We start from the raw sequence: 22,798 nt of genomic DNA, 5'->3' as shown, positions 1-22,798 counted from the left end.
AGCTGGGCCGATACCTTCTTAAGACGCTTAAAAAGCATGTCTTTACTTTTAGGGGCAGGAGCCTCATCCTCCATCTGGAGGACTGCCTTAACCTCCTGCATCAGAGACTCTACCTCCGCTGAGGACAAAGTGTCATCGGCCCCTGCGGATTCCGCCACTGAAGAGTAAGAACTCCCCTCTGAGCTGGAATCCGAATCGGAACGAGGAGAACCCGCATCGGGACTCTGCTGCCTACACTGCCTCCTGGAATCCCTGCCCGCCAGAGTAGCCGTCTACCCCTGCACAGATTGTGCAAAGGATTGCCACCAAGGGGGCTCTACATAAGCAGGAGCTGCCCCAACACTGGTGCTGGCCACTGCCACAGGGGGCATGAGCACAGGGGGCAGGGGCGCAGGAGGTACAGGAGTTGACAAGTGGTCAATATGTCAATACCTGAGTCAAGGTCGAAGCCCAGGCCGGTTCCTGCTGTGAAGGCGGCAGAAGATCTGCTTCAAGGGCCAAACACCTGGAACAGATATCCTCCTCCTGCCGAGAGAGTATGTCCACACATACCCTACAGGTACGCTGCATCTGAGATGGAGTCTCCTTGCCAGGTTTCGCCTTAGGCATACTGTTCAGCAGTTACAACACTGACACCTAAGCAACACACATGCAGCCTTACCCACAAAGCTTTAGCAAAGCCATTTGGTATGGGCAGATAAACTCAACAATTCAGCAAGCTGAAAAGGAGACACCGTATATGCAAAGCCAATACTATGAATGGTGACAGTGTTTCAAACTGTCATCTCTTCCAATGATATTGGAAGGAAGACAGCAGCAGAGCCAAACAATCCAGCCAGCAGCCGGAGAGGAGAAATACCACACACACACCAGGCTCCAGGAGCAGGGTGTGGGGGAGAATCCCAGCAGCCTCCGTCTCTAAACCCAGCAAGTGCCAGAATGGCTGCTGATTAGGACCTTAATGAGGAGCTGGGACACCTGGGGCAATCCTACATCACCTGGTGTTCCTATGTGGTCACCCACTCAAGTACTAACCAGGCCCAATATACAGCATTAGCTGTAGATCCCAGGCTGTCTTCAAGCTTCCAATGATATTGGAAAGAAGACATCAGCAGAGCTCAACAATCCAGCCAGCAGCTGGAGAGGAGAAATACTACACACACACCAGGCTTCCAGAAGCAGGGTGTGGGGGAGAATCCCAGCCGCATCCATCTCTAAACCCAGCAAGTGCCAGAATGGCTGCTGATTAGGACCTTAATGAGGAGCTGGGACACCTGGGGCAAAATTTTTTTTTTCTATTGTGGGAGGAAACCGGAGTACCCGGAGGAAACCCACTCAAGTACGGGGAGAATATACAAACTCCGCACAGTAAGGGCCATGGTGGGAATCGAACCCAGGACCTCAGTGCTGTGAGGCAGTAATGCTAACCATTACACCATCCGTACTCCTACAGCACCTGGTGTTCCTATGTGGTCACCCACTCAAGTACTAACCAGGCCCAATATACAGCATTAGCTGTAGATCACAGGCTGTCTTCAAGCTTCCAATGATATTGGAAAGAAGACATCAGCAGAGCTCAACAATCCAGCCAGCAGCAGGAGAGGAGAAATACCACACACACACACACACCAGGCTCCAGGAGCAGGGTGTGGGGGAGAATCCCAGCAGCCTCCGTCTCTAAACCCAGCAAGTGCCAGAATGGCTGCTGATTAGGACCTTAATGAGGAGCTGGGACACCTGGGGAAATCCTACATCACCTGGTGTTCCTATGTGGTCACCCACTCAAGTACTAACCAGGCCCAATATACAGCATTAGCTGTAGATCCCAGGCTGTCTTCAAGCTTCCAATGATATTGGAAAGAAGACATCAGCAGAGCTCAACAATCCAGCCAGCAGCAGGAGAGGAGAAATACTACACACACACCAGGCTTCCAGGAGCAGGGTGTGGGGGAGAATCCCAGCAGCCTCCGTCTCTAAACCCAGCAAGTGCCAGAATGGCTGCTGATTAGGACCTTAACGAGGAGCTGGGACACCTGGGGCAATCAGAGAGCAAGCCTCAGCACGTCCCCAGGGGTGGGGGAGGGACTAACCTACAGCACCTGGTGTTCCTATGTGGTCTCCCACTCAAGTACTAACCAGGCCCAATATACAAACATTTCCAATGTGTATGGCTGTAGGTTCCCAGGCTGTCTAACCTCCCCCTCAGGCATCAACCCCCGGGACATAGCCTGACTAATTGTCCCTGGTGATCTAGTGGAAAGGTGGAGCAGTCCAGACCCCCACTGCCTGCCCCCCCGCTGACTCCCATACAAACGGGGGGGGGGATCGCTGCTAGACGCGGCTCCCTGAAAGCAGGGAACCGCCGCTTACCTGCCCGGGGACGGAGTGCAGCATGCGGGAGCCTTCCGAGAGAGGGTCCCGCGACGGAAGTCCCCAGCCCAGTCGCCAGCGCTGCCGTCGAGTGATGGAGCTGTGCTGCCGGTGATTCACTAAAAGAGCACCCACCGCAGCAGCTCTAACCCATGGCTGGTCTAACAGCCGCGATAATGGTGCTGCTCTCTTGGCACCAAAGAAAAAACTGGTGACTCAGGGTCAGGGGGCGGGTTATGAGGGAGAAGGGAGGCAGGGAGCATGCTGGGTACATTTTTGTAACCCTTTGGTGCACGCTCTGCTACCTCACCTCTCATACCCAGCGTGAACTCCTGTGCCCCCTAGTGGACGAAAAAGAAATCTTAATATGTATAGTTTGGAGCAGAGAAGGGAACGGAGGGACATGCTCGAAACATTCAAATATATCAAGGGTTTTAACAAGGTACAGGTGGGAGACATTCTTCACAGGAAGAGGAACAACAGAACACGAGGACATGCACTGAAAGTGGTGGAAAGGAGGTTCGGTGGAAATATAAAGAATTATGACTTTACAGAAAGGGTAGTGGACACGTGGAATATCCTCTCATCAGAGGTGGCAGAGTCTAGAGCAGGGCTGGGCAACACTGGCCCTCCAGATGTTAATGAACTACACATCCCAGGATGCTTTGCATTAGTTTTGCTATGTGGCCATGCTGAAACTGATGCAAGGCATGCTGGGATGTGTAGTTCATTAACATCTGGAGGGCCGGTGTTGCCCAGCCCTGGTCTAGAGTGTAAATGATTACCACTTTAAAAAAACTGGAGATTTCTTACCAAATATCTAATTTTCTGATTCTCTCTCCCTATTACATTTCACCCTAGATTTCTATTAATATACATTGATCAGGGGCAAACAGGATTTTTCGGGTGAGAATTCTAGAAAGGCTATTTTCCCCCTATATAACTGGATTAGACATTTTAAGAGAAAATTGACTGAAAGACTACAAAATGGTGTGAGTTAAACAAACATGTATCACTCTGTCAAATCACTTGGAACCAACTGGAAATAGTATCAAATGTGATTTAGAAACAAAAGTTAACAAACAAACATTAAAGTGATGTTTGTGCATATAGGATATATTTTTACTGACTAACAGTAACCAGAGTTCCTGTATAGAAGTCTTTATTTTCTACACAAAGTTTATTTCATTGTTTCTCAGTGCTCGTGCTGTGCGATCCGTAAATATAAGCACAAGTGGCACTTACTCTGTCTCCACTAGGCTGTGCAAGAGTCTTTCCTTCTCCTCTTGTAGGCTTCCCAGATTCTCCTGCATCTCAATTGACTCTCTCTCTGCCTCCTGCAAAATACAAGTGAAGCGCTCACTCTTTGACCCAGAAAGTTCAGCTTGGCGTCACAATACTTCTGTTGGCACTTACCCTCAGAGCTCGCATAAACTCGCTCTCCATCAGCTGGTTGTGCTGCTGTAGCTGTTCCTTAGAGCTGGCGTTCTTGCTCAGCAGCAGGTTCAGACGCAGCATGTCGTTTTTCAAGTTCCTCATGTGATTTTCAATATCCTTCTGCTCATTCTTTTCCTGTTCAATGTCGTCTATCAAAGGAACATTAGTGTTAATAGTAAAGCTGTGGGGATATAGTCACTAGGTCGACATGCATTGGGTCGACAACTGAAGGTCGACAGGGCTTGGATTAACACCTTAAATAGGTCGTCATGGCCAAGGTTGACGGGGTTGGAAGGCCGACAAAAGCATTAGGTCGACATTGGGAAGGTAGATCGTCAAAAGATTGACATGAGTTTCTCACTTTTTTTAAAGTAGACATGCAGTATTTCATACTCTCCCATCCACTATGGCAGGCATGTCCAAACTATGGCCCTCCAGATGTTGGGATACTACACATCCCAGCATGTTTTGCCATAGTTTTAGCATTTCCTAACAGCAAAACTGTGGCAAGGCATGATGGGACTTGTAGTTTCACAGCAGCTGAAGGGCCATAGTTTGGACATGCCTGCACTGTGGCATGGTGGGAGAATAATAGTGTGCTGAGTGCAGTGAGCCACCGTGCCCGAAGCATGGTGAGCCATGCGAGGGGACGCGGTACACTTTGACTGTGTCCATGTCGACTATGTTGACATTTGGGGGAGGTTTTTTTTTTTTTTTAAACTCATGTCCACCTTTTGACTGTCGACCTTCCCATTGTCTAACTAATGCTTGTGTTGACCTTCCAGCCCGGTTGACCTTAGCCATGTCGACCTACTTCAGGTATCAACCTAAGCCCTGTTGGCCTTCAGTCGTCAACCCAATGCATGTCGACCTAAATAGGGTGGACCCACTGACATATACCCGAAGCTGTGATGCTGTGCCACAACAGATTTCATCGGGAGTGAGAAAAGTGGTCATTTAAAAACATGAAAAGTAATTTCAGTACATACTTATAAGAATTACAAGTGACAGATTAGACCCTTGATGGCTAACCTTGACACTCCAGATGTTGTTGAACTACACATACCAGCATGCTCTGCTACAGTTTTTCTTATTGATCATGCTAAAACTGATGCAGGGCATGCTGGGCTGTGTAGTTCAACAACAGCTGGCGTGTCAAGGTTAGCCATCACTGGATTAGCACAATTTCTATTTTGTGTGACTTACTCTCCGTACGAATCTTTCTCTGCTGCAATATAGTCAGCTCTTTCTTCAACATCTCCACTGAAACATCCTGCTCTTCCCTCTGATTGGTCAGCCTGACCATCTCTGTCTGCAGACGGAGCCAATACTGCTGCACGGACACTATATCCGAATTGCATTCCTCAATTTGTTTGGTCAGTGCAGTGATCTGGATCTCCAGAGGTCCCAGCTCTTTACCCTTAGAACAGAAACACCAAAAACAACATAAGTTAATATATTATTTTTAAGGCTGGGTAAACACCAGACAGACATGTAGGTGGACATGGCATTGCACCTCTCAATGTGTTGTCCCCTGTTCCAGCTAGGTGGGCAAATTCAAATACCATCAGCCCCTGCAGTAAGTGCAGATATATCGGACATCGGTTGTGCTCCATGATATGTCTGTTAACAAAAGTCACTCACAGGCATATTGGGGACACACACCCATCGACGGTCTCGAATGAACGATATTTAGCCTAGTGTGCCCCCAGCATAAAAGGATATTTCAGCTATTAAACATAATGTTGCAGATTACTAGTTTGTACTATGAAGGTCCAAATGTGGAAACTCAAGAGAGTGAAATGGGAAGGACATATAAGAAGTAACTTTATATGAAGTTACATGTGCAGCTGTTGTGTATATATGTGTGTGTGTGTGTATGTGTGTGTGTCTAATGATTCATATCATACTTTGGCATACCCCAATCTGTGCAAGAGTTGACTCTATCTGCTTGCTGTATAAATTAATGTTGGATTGCTTCCTCTCAATAGCTATGGTGCGCTTGGCAATTTCACTCTGGCTGTGAGAGATCAGCTCATTAGTGGCCTGGATCTTCTTCTCCAGATCAGCCAGGTTCCTCTGTAGAGTTTGGATGTGTGATGAGCTGTGGTTAGTCTCCAGCTGTAGCTGGGCAGTCTCATTCTCCATTTTAGAATACTCTAGCTCCTGTAAGAATAAAGCAGACAGAATAAATATATCCCATCACCCAGAAAGTCATATATTCAAATAGAAAGCATATTGGCAGAAATACGTATAAATTTTACAATGACTTTGACTAAAAGGTGTAGCGTAGTAGTGAGCCATAGATAGATATAGATAGATGTTCCTACACAGAACAGTCCATCACTAATGGAGCCCACACACGCACCGATCCCAGCGTGCGTTGTGGGCTTAATTAGCACACATAGCATCGCATCGTATGCCTTGTGCATACGATGTGCATGCGATGCGATGCTATGCTAGAAAAAGCTAGTACAAAAAGTATGTGCAGCACATACTTTTTGTACTGTACGATGAGGTGCCGCGGGAGCGCGCACCCCATTGTACAGCATCGCACCGCCGACAACGGTGCGTGTGTGGGCTCCATTACAGTACTGGAAGCTAGTAATGATGCTTATCCTTCACTATATAAGTCTAATGTAACAGGTCACTTACACCTGCTACATCACTTCACTTGTTGCTAATGTTAGACATTCGGAGTGTATTAGTTAAACACATTTACATACCAGTTCTAGCTTTCTTCTATGTAGCTTCTTTGTCAGTTGGGAGGAATATTTAGCTGCTTTACCAGATGTCATTTTCTCCTGAAGCTTTTCCATGATCTGAGATTCCAGAGCTCCCTTTATTTGGGATTCCTTTTCAATATGCTTCCGCAGGGTAGTCAGCTTACTCAAATGTCCAGCACGTTCCTGATCAGATACAAGAGATCCTTGGGTAATGAATAGTGGTTTCATCCTGATTTAAGAGATTACAGAGGGTGGTATTCAATTCCGCTGGGGGAAATAGCAGCCGCCACCTATTCAATGCTGACGCTTCCTACAGCATTGAAGGCAGATTACGAGGAAACAGAACTGACTGTAAAACAAGTCATATCTGGTTTATCGTCATGGACGTTTTTAGACAATCCACAGTCGCTTTCGCGAACACGCCCACTTTCTGACATTAGACAGCCAGAAAATTGAATTCCGGCTGCCGGGTTTTAGTCCAGCTGAGCGAAACCGGCCTGGGATTCCGACTCTCAAGACATACCTACAGTCGGAATCTGGGATTTAATACAGCCCTCAACCATTTGAAGTATGTAGTTAGGGAACAGATTACTTTTGAAAATAAAACAAAAAGTAATTTAAAATGATTAATTTATTGGCGGTGGAAACTGTCAAATATTTCTGCACAGGTTGTGTGATTGGGGCACATTTTATTAAAAACAATGATTTAATATTGTATTTGGGTGTGGGCCTCCTTTACAGGACAAAGCAACATCTCAAGGCTACAATCCACTTGTATTCTGAATGGAAGCATTTTATAAAGAAACTAATTTAGAATGCACTTACTGTGGTGACCCTGCTTAGCGCTTGCTCAGTCTCCTCTAAGGTACGCATATATGTGCTGAACTCCACTCTCAGAGCTTCCTGTCTAGCTTGACACTGAGTAATCAGCTTCTTGACCATGGCTGCGTCACTCTCCGCACGGTTAATCATAAAAGCCAGTTTCTCATTCTTTTCCTCTTCCTTTGTCGCAGCCTTCTTGTAGCCTTCTATTTCTGTGTCCATAGATTGAAGTTCTTGCTGCGCCAAACTGGGAAAGCAAAAACCACATGTTTCTATTTTTATTGTCCACCTATGGACTGAAATGTATGTCTAGCAGCTGTGCAGTGAAAGCTGTGGGGAAGCCCCACTGCCTCATACTGTAGCTTTCACTGGCTGACTGTCAGACACAACCACTTTCATACCTGCCAGCACAACGTGGATGAAGCCAAATGCTCAAGCCCTATTGTAAGGTAGGAAAGATTGAGCATTTGACTTCATCTGATGACCATCAGCTGAGGCCCATAGCTGGAGGAAGTTGTGCTATGCCAGCACTGGCGAGGCAAGGTGGACTACTGCCAGAAATCAAAATAGTGGGTGAGCCACTGGATATGACTTGGACTATGTTTAGCATGGCCATCAAGAATGTTTGTGACTCAGAGATCCTGTCACTGAAGAACATTCCACTATTTTCTCCTGATCACCGATGTAAATATTACATTGATTATACCTGATAGATTTTCCCTTTACAAGACATGAAATGCTGCCTCCTCGGGAGCCATTTTGTTTCCAGTCTTTAACAAAATCTTTAGCAGCCATCTTTACAAGACTAGGGTGATTCATTCCCTTAGAACAAACTGCCTGCAAATGTGATGAATTTTACCTTACTGACTACATTTAACCATTCTGCTTCCTATATGCCTGTCACCTCCACTTCTTCTAATCATCTTATTGCCTGAGCATGCCAAGACCTCACCGCAACCTTCCCTGCTGTGACCATTAGAAATGAGTGGAAGTCAAAGAGAAAGCAGTTGACTGATTTGAAAGCCGCCACCCAGACAGAAAGTAAAAAAACGACCTGTGATAAATTGGAAAAATGCATCGCAGATCCATTCGTAAATCCCAGAACATCGAAGAGTACTTTCCATCTGATTAAGACAGACTGGAAGTGGTCAGCACTAATGTCTGAGACCCACCCCAAAAATGCCTTGGCACACTTTCGTTTTTTCAACAACCTACCCAAAAAAATGCCATGTTTCCACAAATAAATGCCGGCTTCCCTCAAACTATGACTGCTAGGTGTTTGTATATTCAGTTGCAAATTCCGTATGAGAATGCACAATGCGAACACGGCACATGCGCAGATGTTCGATAATTGCCAGATACTCTAATTAACAATCCATGCTAAATTAGGGCCTATATTAGTTACTGTCAAGGCAAGAGCTCTCTAGCAAATATTCGTACCTTAGAGCCTCCTGTACCGCAGCATAGGCTTCATCCCGCCTTGTCATCCCAATTAGGCTGCTATTCCACTGCTGTAGAAGTTGCTTCTTTTCAAGCCCAATTGTTTCGATTTCCATGTTGGCCTATTATTAAAAAAGATTACGGTTTATTCCATTTATTTATTAAGTTGCTTGTTTGTTGTTACTGTAAATACCTACCTCTGACACCGCTTCTCGGACAGCTTTTGTGTCCTCTCTCTGAGCAGAGACTTGGGATTCGTACAAAGCAATCTGCTCCCGCAGCCGGTCTGCTTCCTGTGTCAGTCGATCCACAAACATATCCTAAGAGGGAAGCAACATAACATCATGAAGATGTGTCAGTCTACAAACGTAGCATACACAAAGAAAGCACTATTGAGGTGAATTACAAAACTTCTTCAAAAAGAAGAACAATTGCAATATAATTTATGGGAACAACAACACTAATGCCTGTAGTTGGTCAATGTTATGTTCTTACAGGTTACGGCAGCCGCTGGATGGTTCTGGGCCGTATTTTATTGCATTTGATCCTTGTACAATAAATGTATCCAATATGTTTATGTCTAAGAAGGCTGACAAATCCCAGCGCTAAGTCCTGATTCATTGCTATAATTACTGAAAGGAATAAAGATGGCTTGCAGGGATTTGCACTCCTGCCAGATGAGAAGGTACCTACATTGTTCATAAATGCCTAACAAATTAGATGAATAAGACATAGTTACATAAGCTCACACCTTATCCATCTTTTTAATATTATTTGGATGTTTGCAGATCACCATACCTGTTTCTTCTTTTCCACCTCTGCCTGAATCTTCTCCGCTTCAGCCTTTTGAACAGCGCGTTTCATCACCAAGATGTCTGAGCGCACACCGCGGTTCATATTCTCCATATAGAATAAGCGCAATGCCAAGTTCTCAACCTCTGTTTGCATAGAGGTCACTGAAATAAAGGGAATTTTAGCAGTCAGTAGAGGTCCATGCAAAATAAGGGGCTACTTTGGGGTATTCTGTGTTGCATGCAAAGTGGCTACTTTTGTGGCCAACTGTGAAAGCCAAAATGACTTATTTTATGCTGATACAAAATATTACAGGGTGAGGGGCTGTGTAGATGCACGTGGAAAGCTGTGCTGCCTGTTGATATGACACACAACATCATTAACATCCCATGCTAGCAGCAAGAGATCCTTTAAAAACGTTCACCTTCCCCGTACACATGACTTGCACGGAGCTTAACACATGGGCCCTTATTCAGATCTGTGCAGCCGGAGCCGCATACGGTGCTCCGGCCGCACAAACCAATCCCCGCCCACAATACGGATCGCCACGGCCGTCCGTACACGGACGGCTGGCGATCCGCATGAAAATGGTGGGGCGTACGCCTCCACCATGGTGGGAGCTGCCCCCTGCATTCGATGGTCTGCGACCATCGAAGGCAGGGCCGCACGCCCCACCAGCTCCCGCAAGCTGAGACCACACGGACAATCGTCCGTGTGAAAGCTTGTATGGGGGCGGAGAACTGACATCCGACGATGTCAGCTTTCCGCCCCCATCACTGGCGTCATAGCCTCATTACCATGCATACGCCCCGCGTTTGCATGGGAACGCCCATGAAACGCGGGGCGTATGCATAGGGAAATGAGGGTATGAAGCCCCTCACGCCCCTATACGCCCCCTTTGCGGCGTAGAAACTTTATGTGCGGCGATTTCGCCTGCACATGCGCAGATTGACCTCTGCGCATGTGCAGAGTGAAAACATCGGCGGTACGGCCGCACGCGGGCCGTACCGCTCAGTTCAGAATAAGGGCCATGCTAAGGACATTCCTATCAGTCGGAACAGTGTGCCTTATTCTAGTTCACTCTTTCTGACAAAATCCTTCTTAGATGGACAAAACCATGTGCACTGCAGGGGGGCAGATGCAAAATGTGCAGAGAAAATTAGATTTGGGCGAGTTATTTTGTTTCTTTGCAGGGTAAATACTGACTGCTTTATTTGTACACTGCAATATAGAGCTCACTTTGAAGTAAAACCCCACCCAAATCTAACTCTCTCTGCACATGTTACATCTGCCACCCCCCCTGCAGTGCACATGGTTTTGTCCATCTAAGAAGGATCTTGTCAGAAAGAGTGAACTAGAATAAGGCCCAGTGTCCCTGCCCAATTGGTGCTCCAAAATGCCCAATTTGATGGAGAGGCAGATCCCACCAAGTTCAATGCAACTTGAAATAGGACAGGCATATAAGATAGAGATTTGCAGTTTGTGTCTGTGCACAGAGATCACCACCTATGATTTATTAATTAATTAATAAGTCATTAACATAACCAATAAAATAATGTGTATATTAATGAGAAAGTCAGAACAATGTTTGCATATTAGCCAAGAAAGCAGAAGCACATAATATGGTACATGAATCATGTGGTATACAATGTAAAGCTATACAATACAATCACAAAGGATTTCATTGACAATATAAATTCTTGAAGTTCCCCTCTGTACCTGAGAGGTGAGTGCATATAACTGCAATGCAATGGGGGCATATATGCTAGTGTAGGAACTTGCAGATAACAACGGGCTGCAAGTGTAAATGTTTTGATAAAAATGAATGTACCCACCTGCACACAGTGTAATCGTGCAGGAAAAGATGATATAAGTGAGGTCATTTATAGAGAAGACAATCATCTATTGAACAATCCTCTTACTTCTGGCACAGAATCTCATCCCCTGGGGCATATTCAATTCCTAGTAGTGTGCTGCTGGAAATCACCGCAATGCTGGGCTGTGCACATTACCATTTAATACAGTAGGCGATATTTGTTCCTTTTCCCATGCACCCCTATGGGTTGTAAATAAGTGATGATATTGGCCTTAAAATACCTTCCGACTGTTTCCTATGCATTCAGTGACATTCATTCAGTGACTTCCAGTTGCAGGTCTGCAGAAAAGCACACTTCTAGGAGCATCTCAAACAATGCCACACAAAATAAATTACACTTATAATAAAGAGTCTTGATGGTATTATTTACAAAGCAGATTCTCCGGGGAGGTACAATATCTAAGGTGGGTACAATATCTAGTGGCAGCTTCTGGATACCTGACCTGCATGCTAATGGCTAATATAGCTAAATAAATCTCTGCTATTTGCGCTGACCTGTGGCAGCTAAACTGTTCAAATGCATTTAGTGTTGGTACCGTGTCTAGCGCCACACAACCAACAGAAACAGAGTATGAGGTACTATGATTTATCCAAAGGTTGCTTCATTCAGATGCATGGTTGTGTTAACGCTCATCTCGATCATGTTAAAGTCCCGTACTGTATGAGCCACCTCTGTTGGATGGCTATTCTACCTATTACACTCACAGCTCAGGAAAACCTTGCTTTAACCCTTTGGTTTTAGTGCATGTCCTCCTGTAGTATTCTATCCTTGTCTACACTGTTAAAGCCCTCTCCACCTTCTTTTCCCCAAACTGCACATATTATACTTTTTCTAATGTAATTGCTTTACTGTCTGCCAGGGACTTCTCCATCACTTCTATAATTGCATCTTGTCCCTTATTACACGATTATTCTAATTATTTGTTATTATTTATAGTTGTGGAGAAGATATATTTGGCCAAATGTAAGGGCCTTTGGGTTTGGCAATCATGCGGGATGCCAGCCAAACTCATGGATTTAAGAATTTTTTTTTTTAAAGGGGCGATCATTTACATGGCATGGTTTTTCTTGTTTTGTCTTGTAAATGATTGTCCCTTCAAAAAAAAACCTCAGAGTTTGTCCACCAGACTCAGTGGCCAATGATGTCCAAATGTAATAAGTACTTGGACAAGCACTTATTGGATAAGAACATTGAGCGCTCATTTTGCAAGTAATGTTCTATTTTTATTGAGCACTCTCATAGCGCAAGTGACCCTTACCAATTGTATAAATCAGCAAGCTAAGGTTCAAAGAGGCCATATCCAACAAACTGGTTATACTGATGAGAATATCAAAATGTGCAATCCTGTGGGGGACGGGGGGAGATAATATCTAGGATTAGGTCCAATGAGTCTAGTTAAACAGGTTGCACAAATGTTTTTATTAGACCTTATCTACTATGTAATGATGTTATATGAGGGGGGAGCATTTGGGGAGGCTGGGCCATAGAGGAGGTGAGGCCGGTCTCTGAATTATTTTAGTCTGCAGAGTTTCCTGTTAATGGCTTTTTCCTGAATGTTGTAATCCAGCATGGGTGTCTGTTTTTCTTATTCTAACTTTCCTCATACTGTACTATGTAAACACCAATCTGTGTCACATCACTATTGCATAACTAGAAGTTGTAGACTATAATACGTTGTGTCTTTTTAAGCAGCAGCTTCCTACCTGTATAGGTGCAATATAACAACTACTGTAAGTTTAAATATATTTATTCATATTTACCTATATAAGCACCAGCATATTCTGTTGAACTTTTTCAAATGGGAACAAAACAAGACTGGGAAACAATGATCATAGAAAGACTATCACACTCCTATAATTTTTAGGTAAATAGGGGCTAATTTATCATTAATTGTGCATTTAATGCAATCTAAGTGCAGCATTAGCACCCAGGATTGCACTACAATATGCAATTGTAATGCCACCCATACACGGCGTGATGCACACCGTGTGTTTTAAACTAGATCGCAAAATGCATACGATGTACTAAAGCACCGTGCGTTTTGAACTAGATGTGATGCTTTATAGTTCAAAAAGTACCTGCAGCAGATCCTTGAAAAAGGCTGCCCACAGCCGAAACGCGTAGGTGAACCAGGACACTAACCAGGACACTAACATTACCCACCTCCCGCTACAACAGGGAGAAGGAGACAAGCAGCCGGACACGGAGCTCCACTACAAGCTCCGTGTACAGCGTGACGTCATCAGGAAGCGCGAGACGCCTGGAGCCTGAACGCTGCAGCGTAGAGGACTCAGACGGTGATAACAACACAGCCCCAGAGACGAGCACCAGGCTGAAAAGGACAACACCAGCACCAGACAGCTCAACAAGCGTGAGTGTTAAAAAAAAAAAACACACACACCACGACTTGTGAAAAGCTGTACACCAAAGTGACACAAACACTGAAAGTGAGAAGGAGGGCACATAGGAAAACTATGGGATTGTAAAGGGGTCTATATGATCGCCTGAAGCCCACAGAGGCTCCCTCCTTACCCACAGACCACCACCTAATCTTGTACGCAAGAGAGACTAACTAACTTCCTCCACCCTCCCACCAATCCCCCAACCATCATAAGAGAAAGAACATAGGCTTACACAGCCTATGGGATTGTAAAGGAGTTCTGTGAACTGCCTGAAGCCAACAAAGGCTCCTTTCCATGAACATATTGCTCACAGCGCATCAGCACAAAGAGACCGTAGATCCCGCAAAAGGGACCTACGGAGTTACAAAGGAGCCCCAAAGGGTTATCTGAACCCCCAGCTGGGGATCTCTTGGGCTGACACGGCTCTGAGCAAAATTCCCTCAGGCAGGGGACCCCATATAGGTGTACCCCAGAAACACCAAGTAAATAAACAATCCCTCTATCGCCCACACATCACTCGCAAAAACCACCAGAGCAATTATTAATAAAATATTTTCTTCTACATACCAACATCTTTGCATAGCTCTTTTTCTCGCTACACTCAATCAGTGCACAGAACAAAGGCAGCGCTCGAGCCCACCAGCAATCTTTCGATATATCTCAGGGACTGGGAACCCCTTTCTGGCTAGAGCAGCGCCATATCCATTTAGGTAAATACCAGGGAGCGCGGTATAACACAATATCTTCCAATAGTTCAAAAAGTACCTGCAGCAGGTACTTTCTGGGCTGTGTGATGGGATGTGCGCAGGAGCACGCATCTCATCCCACCCGTATACATTGGACCGTGTATATGCGGCATAACAGTGCTATGGTCCCCATTTATCATTGATCGCTTTTACAATGCGATCTGGGCGGAAAATTACCGCCCAGGATCGCATTGTAAAATGCGATCATTTCACCCCAATATATCAACTGCCAGGGCGCAGGGCCAGGGCTCCGAAAAGATGCAATGCCTGGAGCCGGAACCCGGGGGGTCTGCGCATGCGCGGTTATGCGCTGACCCCCCATGCGATCCCGCTGACCGCACTGCCACTCGGGCAGTGCGATATGTAGCCATAGGCTACAATGGGCTATCGCCATATCAGAATGGCGATAGCCCAGGGGTGCGATGCCGGGCTGCCTGGTGTTGATACATCGGGCAGCTTCGCATCCCCCATAGAAACCTATGGGGGATGCAGCCGGTGGCGCTGCAGGGGAGATCGCAGCAGGGATCGGAGGTTCCTGCTGCGGTCCCCCTTTAATACATTTAGGTGATAGTTAATATTTGTGGTTAACCCCCAAAAACTGATGTTTTCCGGGATTTAGCCGCAAATATTGGTTGATAAATGGGCCCCTATGTAATCTTGAGCACCCTGCAATGTGCTTAGTGTGGAAATGGGACTACTGCACATGGGCAGTCCTGCTGACCACACATGCACAACAGCCATTGCGGTGTTTAGCTGCATAAGTGGAGTGCAGTAAAGATACTGGTGATGTAAAATAGGACGATTACAGTATATAAAAAAAAATAAAAAATCAATTAACACAACTAGATTTCCAGGGCGCTGTGTTCTGTACCCCTGAGAAAAGCAATATTGCGTCCATGTAACAGAGGGCCAGATGTATCAAGCTTCAAAAAGTGATAAAATGGAGAGTGATAAACAGCCAGCCAATCAGCTCCTAACTGCCATGTTATCGACTGTGATTGAAAAACAGGTACAAGCTGATTGGCTGTTTATTTATCACTATCTATTTTATCCTTTGTTGAAGCTTGATACACCTGGCCCAGAGTACGTTGTTCTTGCAGCAAAATAAAATCGCAGCAATGTTTTCAAGTGAGAATGCAGAACGCACCCTAAAGCTGCCCTCACACTTCCAGATCCAGCCATGAATGTAAATGGTTTCAGTGTCTGAAATGACCACTCAAAGAGGTCACTTAACTGTTTCAATGTTATCAGTTAGTGCTCAGGCCAAACAGAAGGATGACTAGGTGCCTAACCAGTGATAGCAGATATAGGTGTCAATCTTATTAAGTGCGAATGACTCGCGAGTAGTAAACATCACAGCACCGGGCGCACTTTACGGCGGGCTGAATTTGCTTAAAAGTACTTGCACCTCCATAGAGGTTCGAGCAATTTTAAGCGAATTCGGCCCAGCGAAGGGTGCAAGATTGGCTTAATTCGGTTGTCGTTTTCAGCATTTAAACGCATGAAAACGGCACCCAAATGACACCTCGCACCCATCGGACCTAATCGACCCCAGTGAATTCAGGTTGAAAATATTGTACAGAACTGCTGATAAAATGATGAGTTATCGCAATGGTATTGTCTGCCTGCAAAAGAATTAACAAATGATGTGTGACTGTTGTAGACTACTGAGCACAAAGGCCAAATTGCCATTACAGCGAGGGTGGCGTTGTATGCACATTTGGATGGCAATATCCATGCCACTATACATAGTTATGGCCTAAGGCACAGGTCTTCAACCTGTGGCCCTCCAGATGTTGTGGAACTACATTTCCCAGCATGCCCTGACAGTTTTCGCATGCTCTTATAGGAAAAAATGTGGCAAATGCATGTTGGAACATGTAGTTTCACAACATCTGGAGGGCCATAGGTTGAAGACCCATGGTAAGGATATACTCACACATTATTCTTACCCATCTTACGCTCCTTATCTGTAGTCTGGTGGGTTTTCTTATACAAATTCCTGGTGGTCTGCAATTCCTCTTCCATTTGCCGACGCAGGGTGGAGACCTGAGCGTGTTTATCATGTTGCTGTTCCAGGCCCATCTGTAGACGAGCCAATTCCTGCTGTATGCCATAAAGGATCACACCAAGATCCTCACGTTCACTTTTATTATTCTTCATTGATGTGCTCTGCAACGAAAATAGTACATTTTATAATCCTACATGTATTTTGGACCTTATGGTCCGTTTGCTCGGACCCCTTCGTTTGCAAGGGGTCCGACGGTGGGCGCAGGCGCAGTTCTGTGCATATGCCAGGTGCGTGCGGCCATGGTGAACAGACTGTTCGCCGGGGGCATGCGCCCAAGATTATGGACGTGGATCGTGGGGTGGGGGGGAACGCCCAGTGTTTCATGGGCATTCCCATGAAAATGCTGGGCCTTTCCATGGAAATCGCCCGGTGACGTGGGCAGGCAGCAGACATCACCAGATGTCAGCTGCACACCCAATTCCTCCCGAATATGCACGCATATCTGAGTGACCCGAGAGTCACTTCTGATATGCGTGTACTCACCACATCTTTCGATGGTCAGCGACCATCGAAAGATGTGGGAGTTTCCCTCTGGCCTGCGAATGGATGTAATGAGCATGGCGAGCGGGGGGAAGGGCTGGCAATTCTCCATTCACAGGGCGGCATCTGGTGGACTTGCAAGCCTTGCGAATCAACCAGAATATGAGTGCTCATTAGACCCTCTACAAATGTAATCAACTCCAAATATTGTTATCCAAACTCCAAATACTCATCCTGTAACATGCTGTACGTAAGTTCTGATCACAAGACAACTTTATTAATTACCAATAAAAACTGAAACCTGACAAGATGTGACCACATAGTATTTCCCCCTTTTCATAAATCACATCTAAATATAAAATAGCAATTGGTTGTCTTTATGCTTTACACCATGAACATAATGATGTGTCTGTAAACCTGGGTGAGGATTAATTATCCAAGGGTAGTTTCTAGGGAAGCCCACCTAGCTGCCCCCACGCTAATGGTGCCCATACACGTTACAATTATTGTATACAATATTGTATACAATATCGCATCTCATCCGATCTCGGTTTTGCGATGACATCAGATGAGATGAGATCTAGTACAAAAAGTATGTGCAGCACATACTTTTTGTACTAGATCTCATCTCATCTGATGTCATCGCAAAACCCAGATCGGATGAGATGCGATATTGTATACAATATTGTATACAATAATTGTAACGTGTATGGGCACCTTTACTTATATTTTAGCCACAAATGTTTTATCTGTACGGAGCTGCATCAATCATATTTTTAACTATTTGAATCCGGCGGTTTGTTATTTTGTCCCTTTACGAATTTATCAATTACCTGACAGGGTTGAATTTTTATTATATATATATATATATATATATATATATATTTATATATATATATATATATATAGATAGATAGATAGATAGATAGATAGATAGATAGATAGATAGATAGATAGATATATAAAGTTGCAGCCACCCCTGTACTTTGGACCCCTTCTATAACATATTAGAATATTATGATTGTAATGGCTCTTGTTTTCGCATTAATCAATGTAATCTGAGCTGTGGCCTTGTTTGATATGTATGGCGGTCTGCACTTGTGCTCAAAAACAGTACCATGTCTGACTACGAAGGCGTACTTATTGTCAAAGATGTTTATTCTTCAGCTATTAACCTGATTATTGGATGCATTGTGATGCTTTAATAAAAATGTTGATAAAAATGTTTTTTAATTGAGGTTATATGGTTCTTCAATAAAAAATATGTTACATGACAATTGCATGTGCTTACATTTCATTTGTACATACCATCTCGCGCAGCTCCAAGTCCAGGCTTTGTATCTGTTTGCTGAGGTAATTCTTGAGAGCGGTTTGAAATCTGGTCATCAGCGGCTACCAAAAAAAAAATTAAAAATGGTGTCATGATCATCACTCCACACACTATGGGGCATATTCCATTGTGGGCAGGGTTTTTCCCACAGCTGAAAGGTTTTTCCTATTCACTTGCCAGACAGTAAACCAGTTGCAGTAATTTTATTAGCAATTTCAGTGGCTATTTTATCGCAGCCCCAGAGCAAATCTAAAACATTTTTTAGATTCTTCCAGGAACGTTTAATAGGGTGAGCGGCCGGCACAGGGGTTAAACAGCGAGGATGGCTTGTTTTCGGCAGTCCTTTCCCAGAAAACAAGACATCCTCACCATAAAAACTCCCTCGCTGGCCACATTGAATACACCATTGTGTCTGCAGAAGTTAGCATGATCACCTTTTCAGATAACAATTGAGATACAAGTAAACATTAGCGGAAAACACATGAAAAACAGAGAACAATGCTTATTGGGGAAGCCAGCAATGGGATTTATGTCAACACTTAATATTTGATTATAGCTCGCTTCCTAAAAGGGTCAAAAAAGAAGATAGGCTGCAATGTTGAATATAGTAAGCTTATATTGTGCTTTGCTAGCAAGTTGCTAATCCTAGTTTGGCAACCGTCTGGTCATCAACCTCTTACATGCTCTGGATCCAAAACCACCAATTCGGAGTCCTCTTCATCATCATCATCCCTATTTCGTTTTCGTTCCCCAGTGGGTTCTCCGCCTCCCTCTTCATCACTTTGGAACTGCTTGCTGAACTGCTGGAGAGAGGAGTACGGTGAGGAGGTCACAACCCCAGTGTCACCTGAAACCAGAACAAAGTAATCAAGGATTGCAAGGCCACAGACGCAGAGTGAAACACACCAGTAACTGCTTTGTTTGCCAACATTAGAGAAGACATGTTGGAAGTAAAGATATGTGTGTAGACTGTAAGCCATATCATACACCATTTTATTTTCCATATAATATGTCTGTAGCTATTATATATATATATATATATATATATATATATATATATATATATATATATATATATATATATATATATATATATATATATATATATATATATATATATATGTGGGTAGGAGGCCCGGCACTCGATGTTTCTCCTTTAGAATATGTGCTGGGTTGCCTTCCCAGGTAGCGGCAATGGCCCCAATATAGAAGTAGTATATATATATTTTTTTTTTAATTTTTTTAATTTTTTTTGGGGGGGGGGTTATGCAAGAGTATTGAAACAAATCATCTTTTCCTGTATAACAGATCTATAGATAGAGGGGGAGCACATACCTGGCTCTGACAGATTCTCCATGTCTTGAGACAAATCAGTGCTGGAGATACTAGCCGCAGAGGAGCCAGGGCCCAGGCTGTGACTGCTGGTTACCATTGGATTCTCCTCCTCATCCTCTTTCCTTTCAGCCAGCTGCAAAGAAATACCATTATTCTCAGCTTGTTTAAAAACCATATTAGTACTGATTAACATACTGTATATTAGAAGCATTGACTGGTGTCCCTGGGCTCCAGCTCCAACCACATGTTGCAGGGGCAGCCGGTCAGCACATATAAACATACATGCATTGTTATACATAATATACTGTATGTGCCAGCTGCCTTAACCAGGGATCAACAGCAGCCGGCACTGTGTGTCACAGACCTGACACATCACTCTGCTTGTCTATCATCTTCTATAAGCCTGTCCCAGCTACCTTTGGCTCACTGGAGTTGGGCGGCAGACTTATAGAAGATGATAGACAAGCAGAGAGCTTGTGTCAGTTTCCCTTGTTAAATCAGCCTACATTTAAAGTCAGTAACAAAATCATCATTCATAAGACATGTTACTATGGGAGGAAATCAATTGGGAGCAACGTTTAATGTTTAAAAAACATTGCGTACCTCACCTCCAATTTTAGATTACAGCAGGTATGCGTGTTCCTGATACCTGCCCAGTGGTCTTCTCTCCATCTATACATTGGGGTGGGGGCAGCTGGGAGTTCCTGTGGCTACTAGGAGGCACTGAGGCTGTTAGGTGGCACCAGGGCTGCGGGGAGATGTAATTCTCCCAGTGGCCAGCTCAAAAAAGTGTGTGAAACCTTAAGCTGGGCACACCTTACCCAGCACAACATCGCTGCTGACACTGACACCTCAAACTCACCCTGCTGCAGAATACCCAGCACAATGCTGGGTAAACACTAGACCAGGCCTGGCCAACCTGTGGCTCTCCAGATGTCAAACTACAAATCCCATCATGCCTTGCCCCAGTTTTGCTATAATGGAGTGTTAAAACTGTGGCAAGGCATGCTGGGATTTGTAGTTTCACAACATCTGGAGAGCCACAGGTTGGCCTGCCCTGCACTAGACGATAAGTCGTCGAAGATCAGACCTGCATATGGGGCACATTGTCTACATCCACCATAGGTGCTGCATGCAGAGCCGAAAGAAGACAGTGTTAGCTGTCGAATGCATCATGGCTGCCATCTCTCCATCGTTGCTGGACAACAACCCTCCCTCTTTGATGCTTGTTGAGAAAGCTTTCTGAGAAGCACCAAGTATTTCCTGATTTCCAGGTATTTATATAGTGCAAACATATTCCACCACATTTTACTGAGAATATTTTGGCTACTAGAGATTATTACCAGATAAACCTATTGACCTTACACTATAATTTTTGTATTGTGAGAGGAACCAGATTACCCAAAGGAAACCAACACAAACACAAGGAGAATGAACAAACTCATCACAGTGAGGCTTGTGGTGGGAAGTGAACCCATGTCCTCAAGTCTCTGAGGCAGTAACGCTAACCAATACACCAACCATGCTCCACCACTGTCCAAAGCATTTGCTTAGAAATAAGTGTATGTAATGTGCATGTATAGGTGAGGTAACTCATCCAATCAAATACTACAGCTCATTAGAAACCTCTGTAATGGTTGGTCCATATAACCTCCGCTCTTGACATATTTGGCTTTGAAATCTCATTTTAAGCAACACAGAAGTGAGGAGATGGTTATGATATAATGGTGGAGGTCTCTGGGTGGGAGTGAGTAGCAAGGACTTGCTATTCAGCGTGTTATATAACAGATTTAGAATAAACAGGTCTTACCCATTACTTTTATCTCTGGTTTCTGTAACACATTCCCAGGAACCCAAAGCTCTTCTGCTTTGCCCCAAGATGGAGTGTCTGAAATCTTTAGGAACATAGAATCCTAAATGCTAAAGACTTAACTAGATTGGGCCATAAACAGGTGATTTGACCACATAAGTAAAATATATAAAACAAAATGCCTAGTCAAAGACCATAGCAAAAGAAAATGCTGAAAAAAAAAAGTTAATTGTTCAAATGTTCTTCAGGTAAATTCGAGAAATACTAGTGTTCCATGTTAAAGGTTAGGGTTTGCAAGTGCTTTAACATTGGTACAGACAGATTTACAATGACGTTTACCCAAATGACCGAGAAGTGGTGTAAATTGTTCTGCATGCAAATCAGCCTGGTTTCTTACCTCATTGCTTGTCACTTGTAGTTCTCTTTCTGTATCAGAAACATCTCCGGCTTCAGACCTTGGGCTAAACAAATGAATAATTCATTAGGTCTACTATAAATATTTAATATTGGAGAATACTCACAATATCACATGTAACATTTGTACTAAGTAAGAAAATCATAAACTGGTAATATCAATGGAGCAAGATTTTCTGCTCCAATGATACGAGAGGGTCGTGTCTGTGTGTAGTACTTCCTTTGTTGGGGTTGGATGACTGAAGACAATGGACCTTATTCTGGTCCACACACAATGCTGCAAAATTTGCAGTGTTGCATGTGAATGAAACGCTGCCTGCCACCCCCCTACAAGGCTGCGAATGGATGTTTAGCGTAAATATGCATTAGCAGCCTTGGGTGTGGGGGCCAAATCATTTGATGGTGTGGTGAAAAGTGATCAAGGCAGCTCACTGAAATAAAATTATGCTATTACTAACCATGAGGTGTTGGAATAGGCATAAATGACTCATATAGGAAATGCAGTGGCAAGGGCCCAAGCTTAAGGGGAGCGACCAGTTACAACAAAGTATGTGGCGAGCCCCCATAAAGCCAGCTAGTCATTAGAGATAGAGTAATTTGAAAGCATAGTCTGGAACATGGTATTAGAGGAACGAGTGAGACACTCAGACAATGGTGCACACTGGGTTCCACTGTGGGCCAGACCAAATCAACTGTCCTGCAATGCATATTCCATTCTTGACCACAAGCGCCCCATACACATTTGC

The 22,798-nt window shown here is 44.3% G+C and overlaps 1 protein-coding gene across 1 annotated transcript in view; it reads right to left on the bottom strand.

Moving 5' to 3' along the window:
- CCDC40 (coiled-coil domain 40 molecular ruler complex subunit) overlaps nt 1-22,798 on the bottom strand; it is a 45,556-nt gene that overhangs the window by 15,956 nt on the left and 6,802 nt on the right. Inside the window, exons 2-15 of the mRNA XM_083148126.1 lie at nt 22,036-22,099; nt 19,829-19,961; nt 19,174-19,340; nt 18,472-18,555; nt 16,565-16,784; nt 9,594-9,751; nt 8,993-9,115; nt 8,796-8,917; nt 7,359-7,602; nt 6,534-6,716; nt 5,728-5,973; nt 5,014-5,227; nt 3,787-3,956; nt 3,616-3,707 (exon numbers count right to left, since the gene is read on the bottom strand). Coding sequence (XP_083004252.1) covers nt 3,616-3,707; nt 3,787-3,956; nt 5,014-5,227; nt 5,728-5,973; nt 6,534-6,716; nt 7,359-7,602; nt 8,796-8,917; nt 8,993-9,115; nt 9,594-9,751; nt 16,565-16,784; nt 18,472-18,555; nt 19,174-19,340; nt 19,829-19,961; nt 22,036-22,099 — 2,220 coding nt within the window. The remainder of the gene's footprint in view (nt 1-3,615; nt 3,708-3,786; nt 3,957-5,013; nt 5,228-5,727; nt 5,974-6,533; nt 6,717-7,358; nt 7,603-8,795; nt 8,918-8,992; nt 9,116-9,593; nt 9,752-16,564; nt 16,785-18,471; nt 18,556-19,173; nt 19,341-19,828; nt 19,962-22,035; nt 22,100-22,798) is intronic.

This window comes from Crinia signifera, chromosome 6 (genome assembly GCF_055691185.1).
Source record: "Crinia signifera chromosome 6, ASM5569118v1, whole genome shotgun sequence".
Lineage (NCBI taxonomy): Eukaryota > Metazoa > Chordata > Amphibia > Anura > Myobatrachidae > Crinia > Crinia signifera.
Note: the sequence above shows the minus strand (reverse complement) of the source record. Positions and strands in the feature narration are given on the sequence as shown.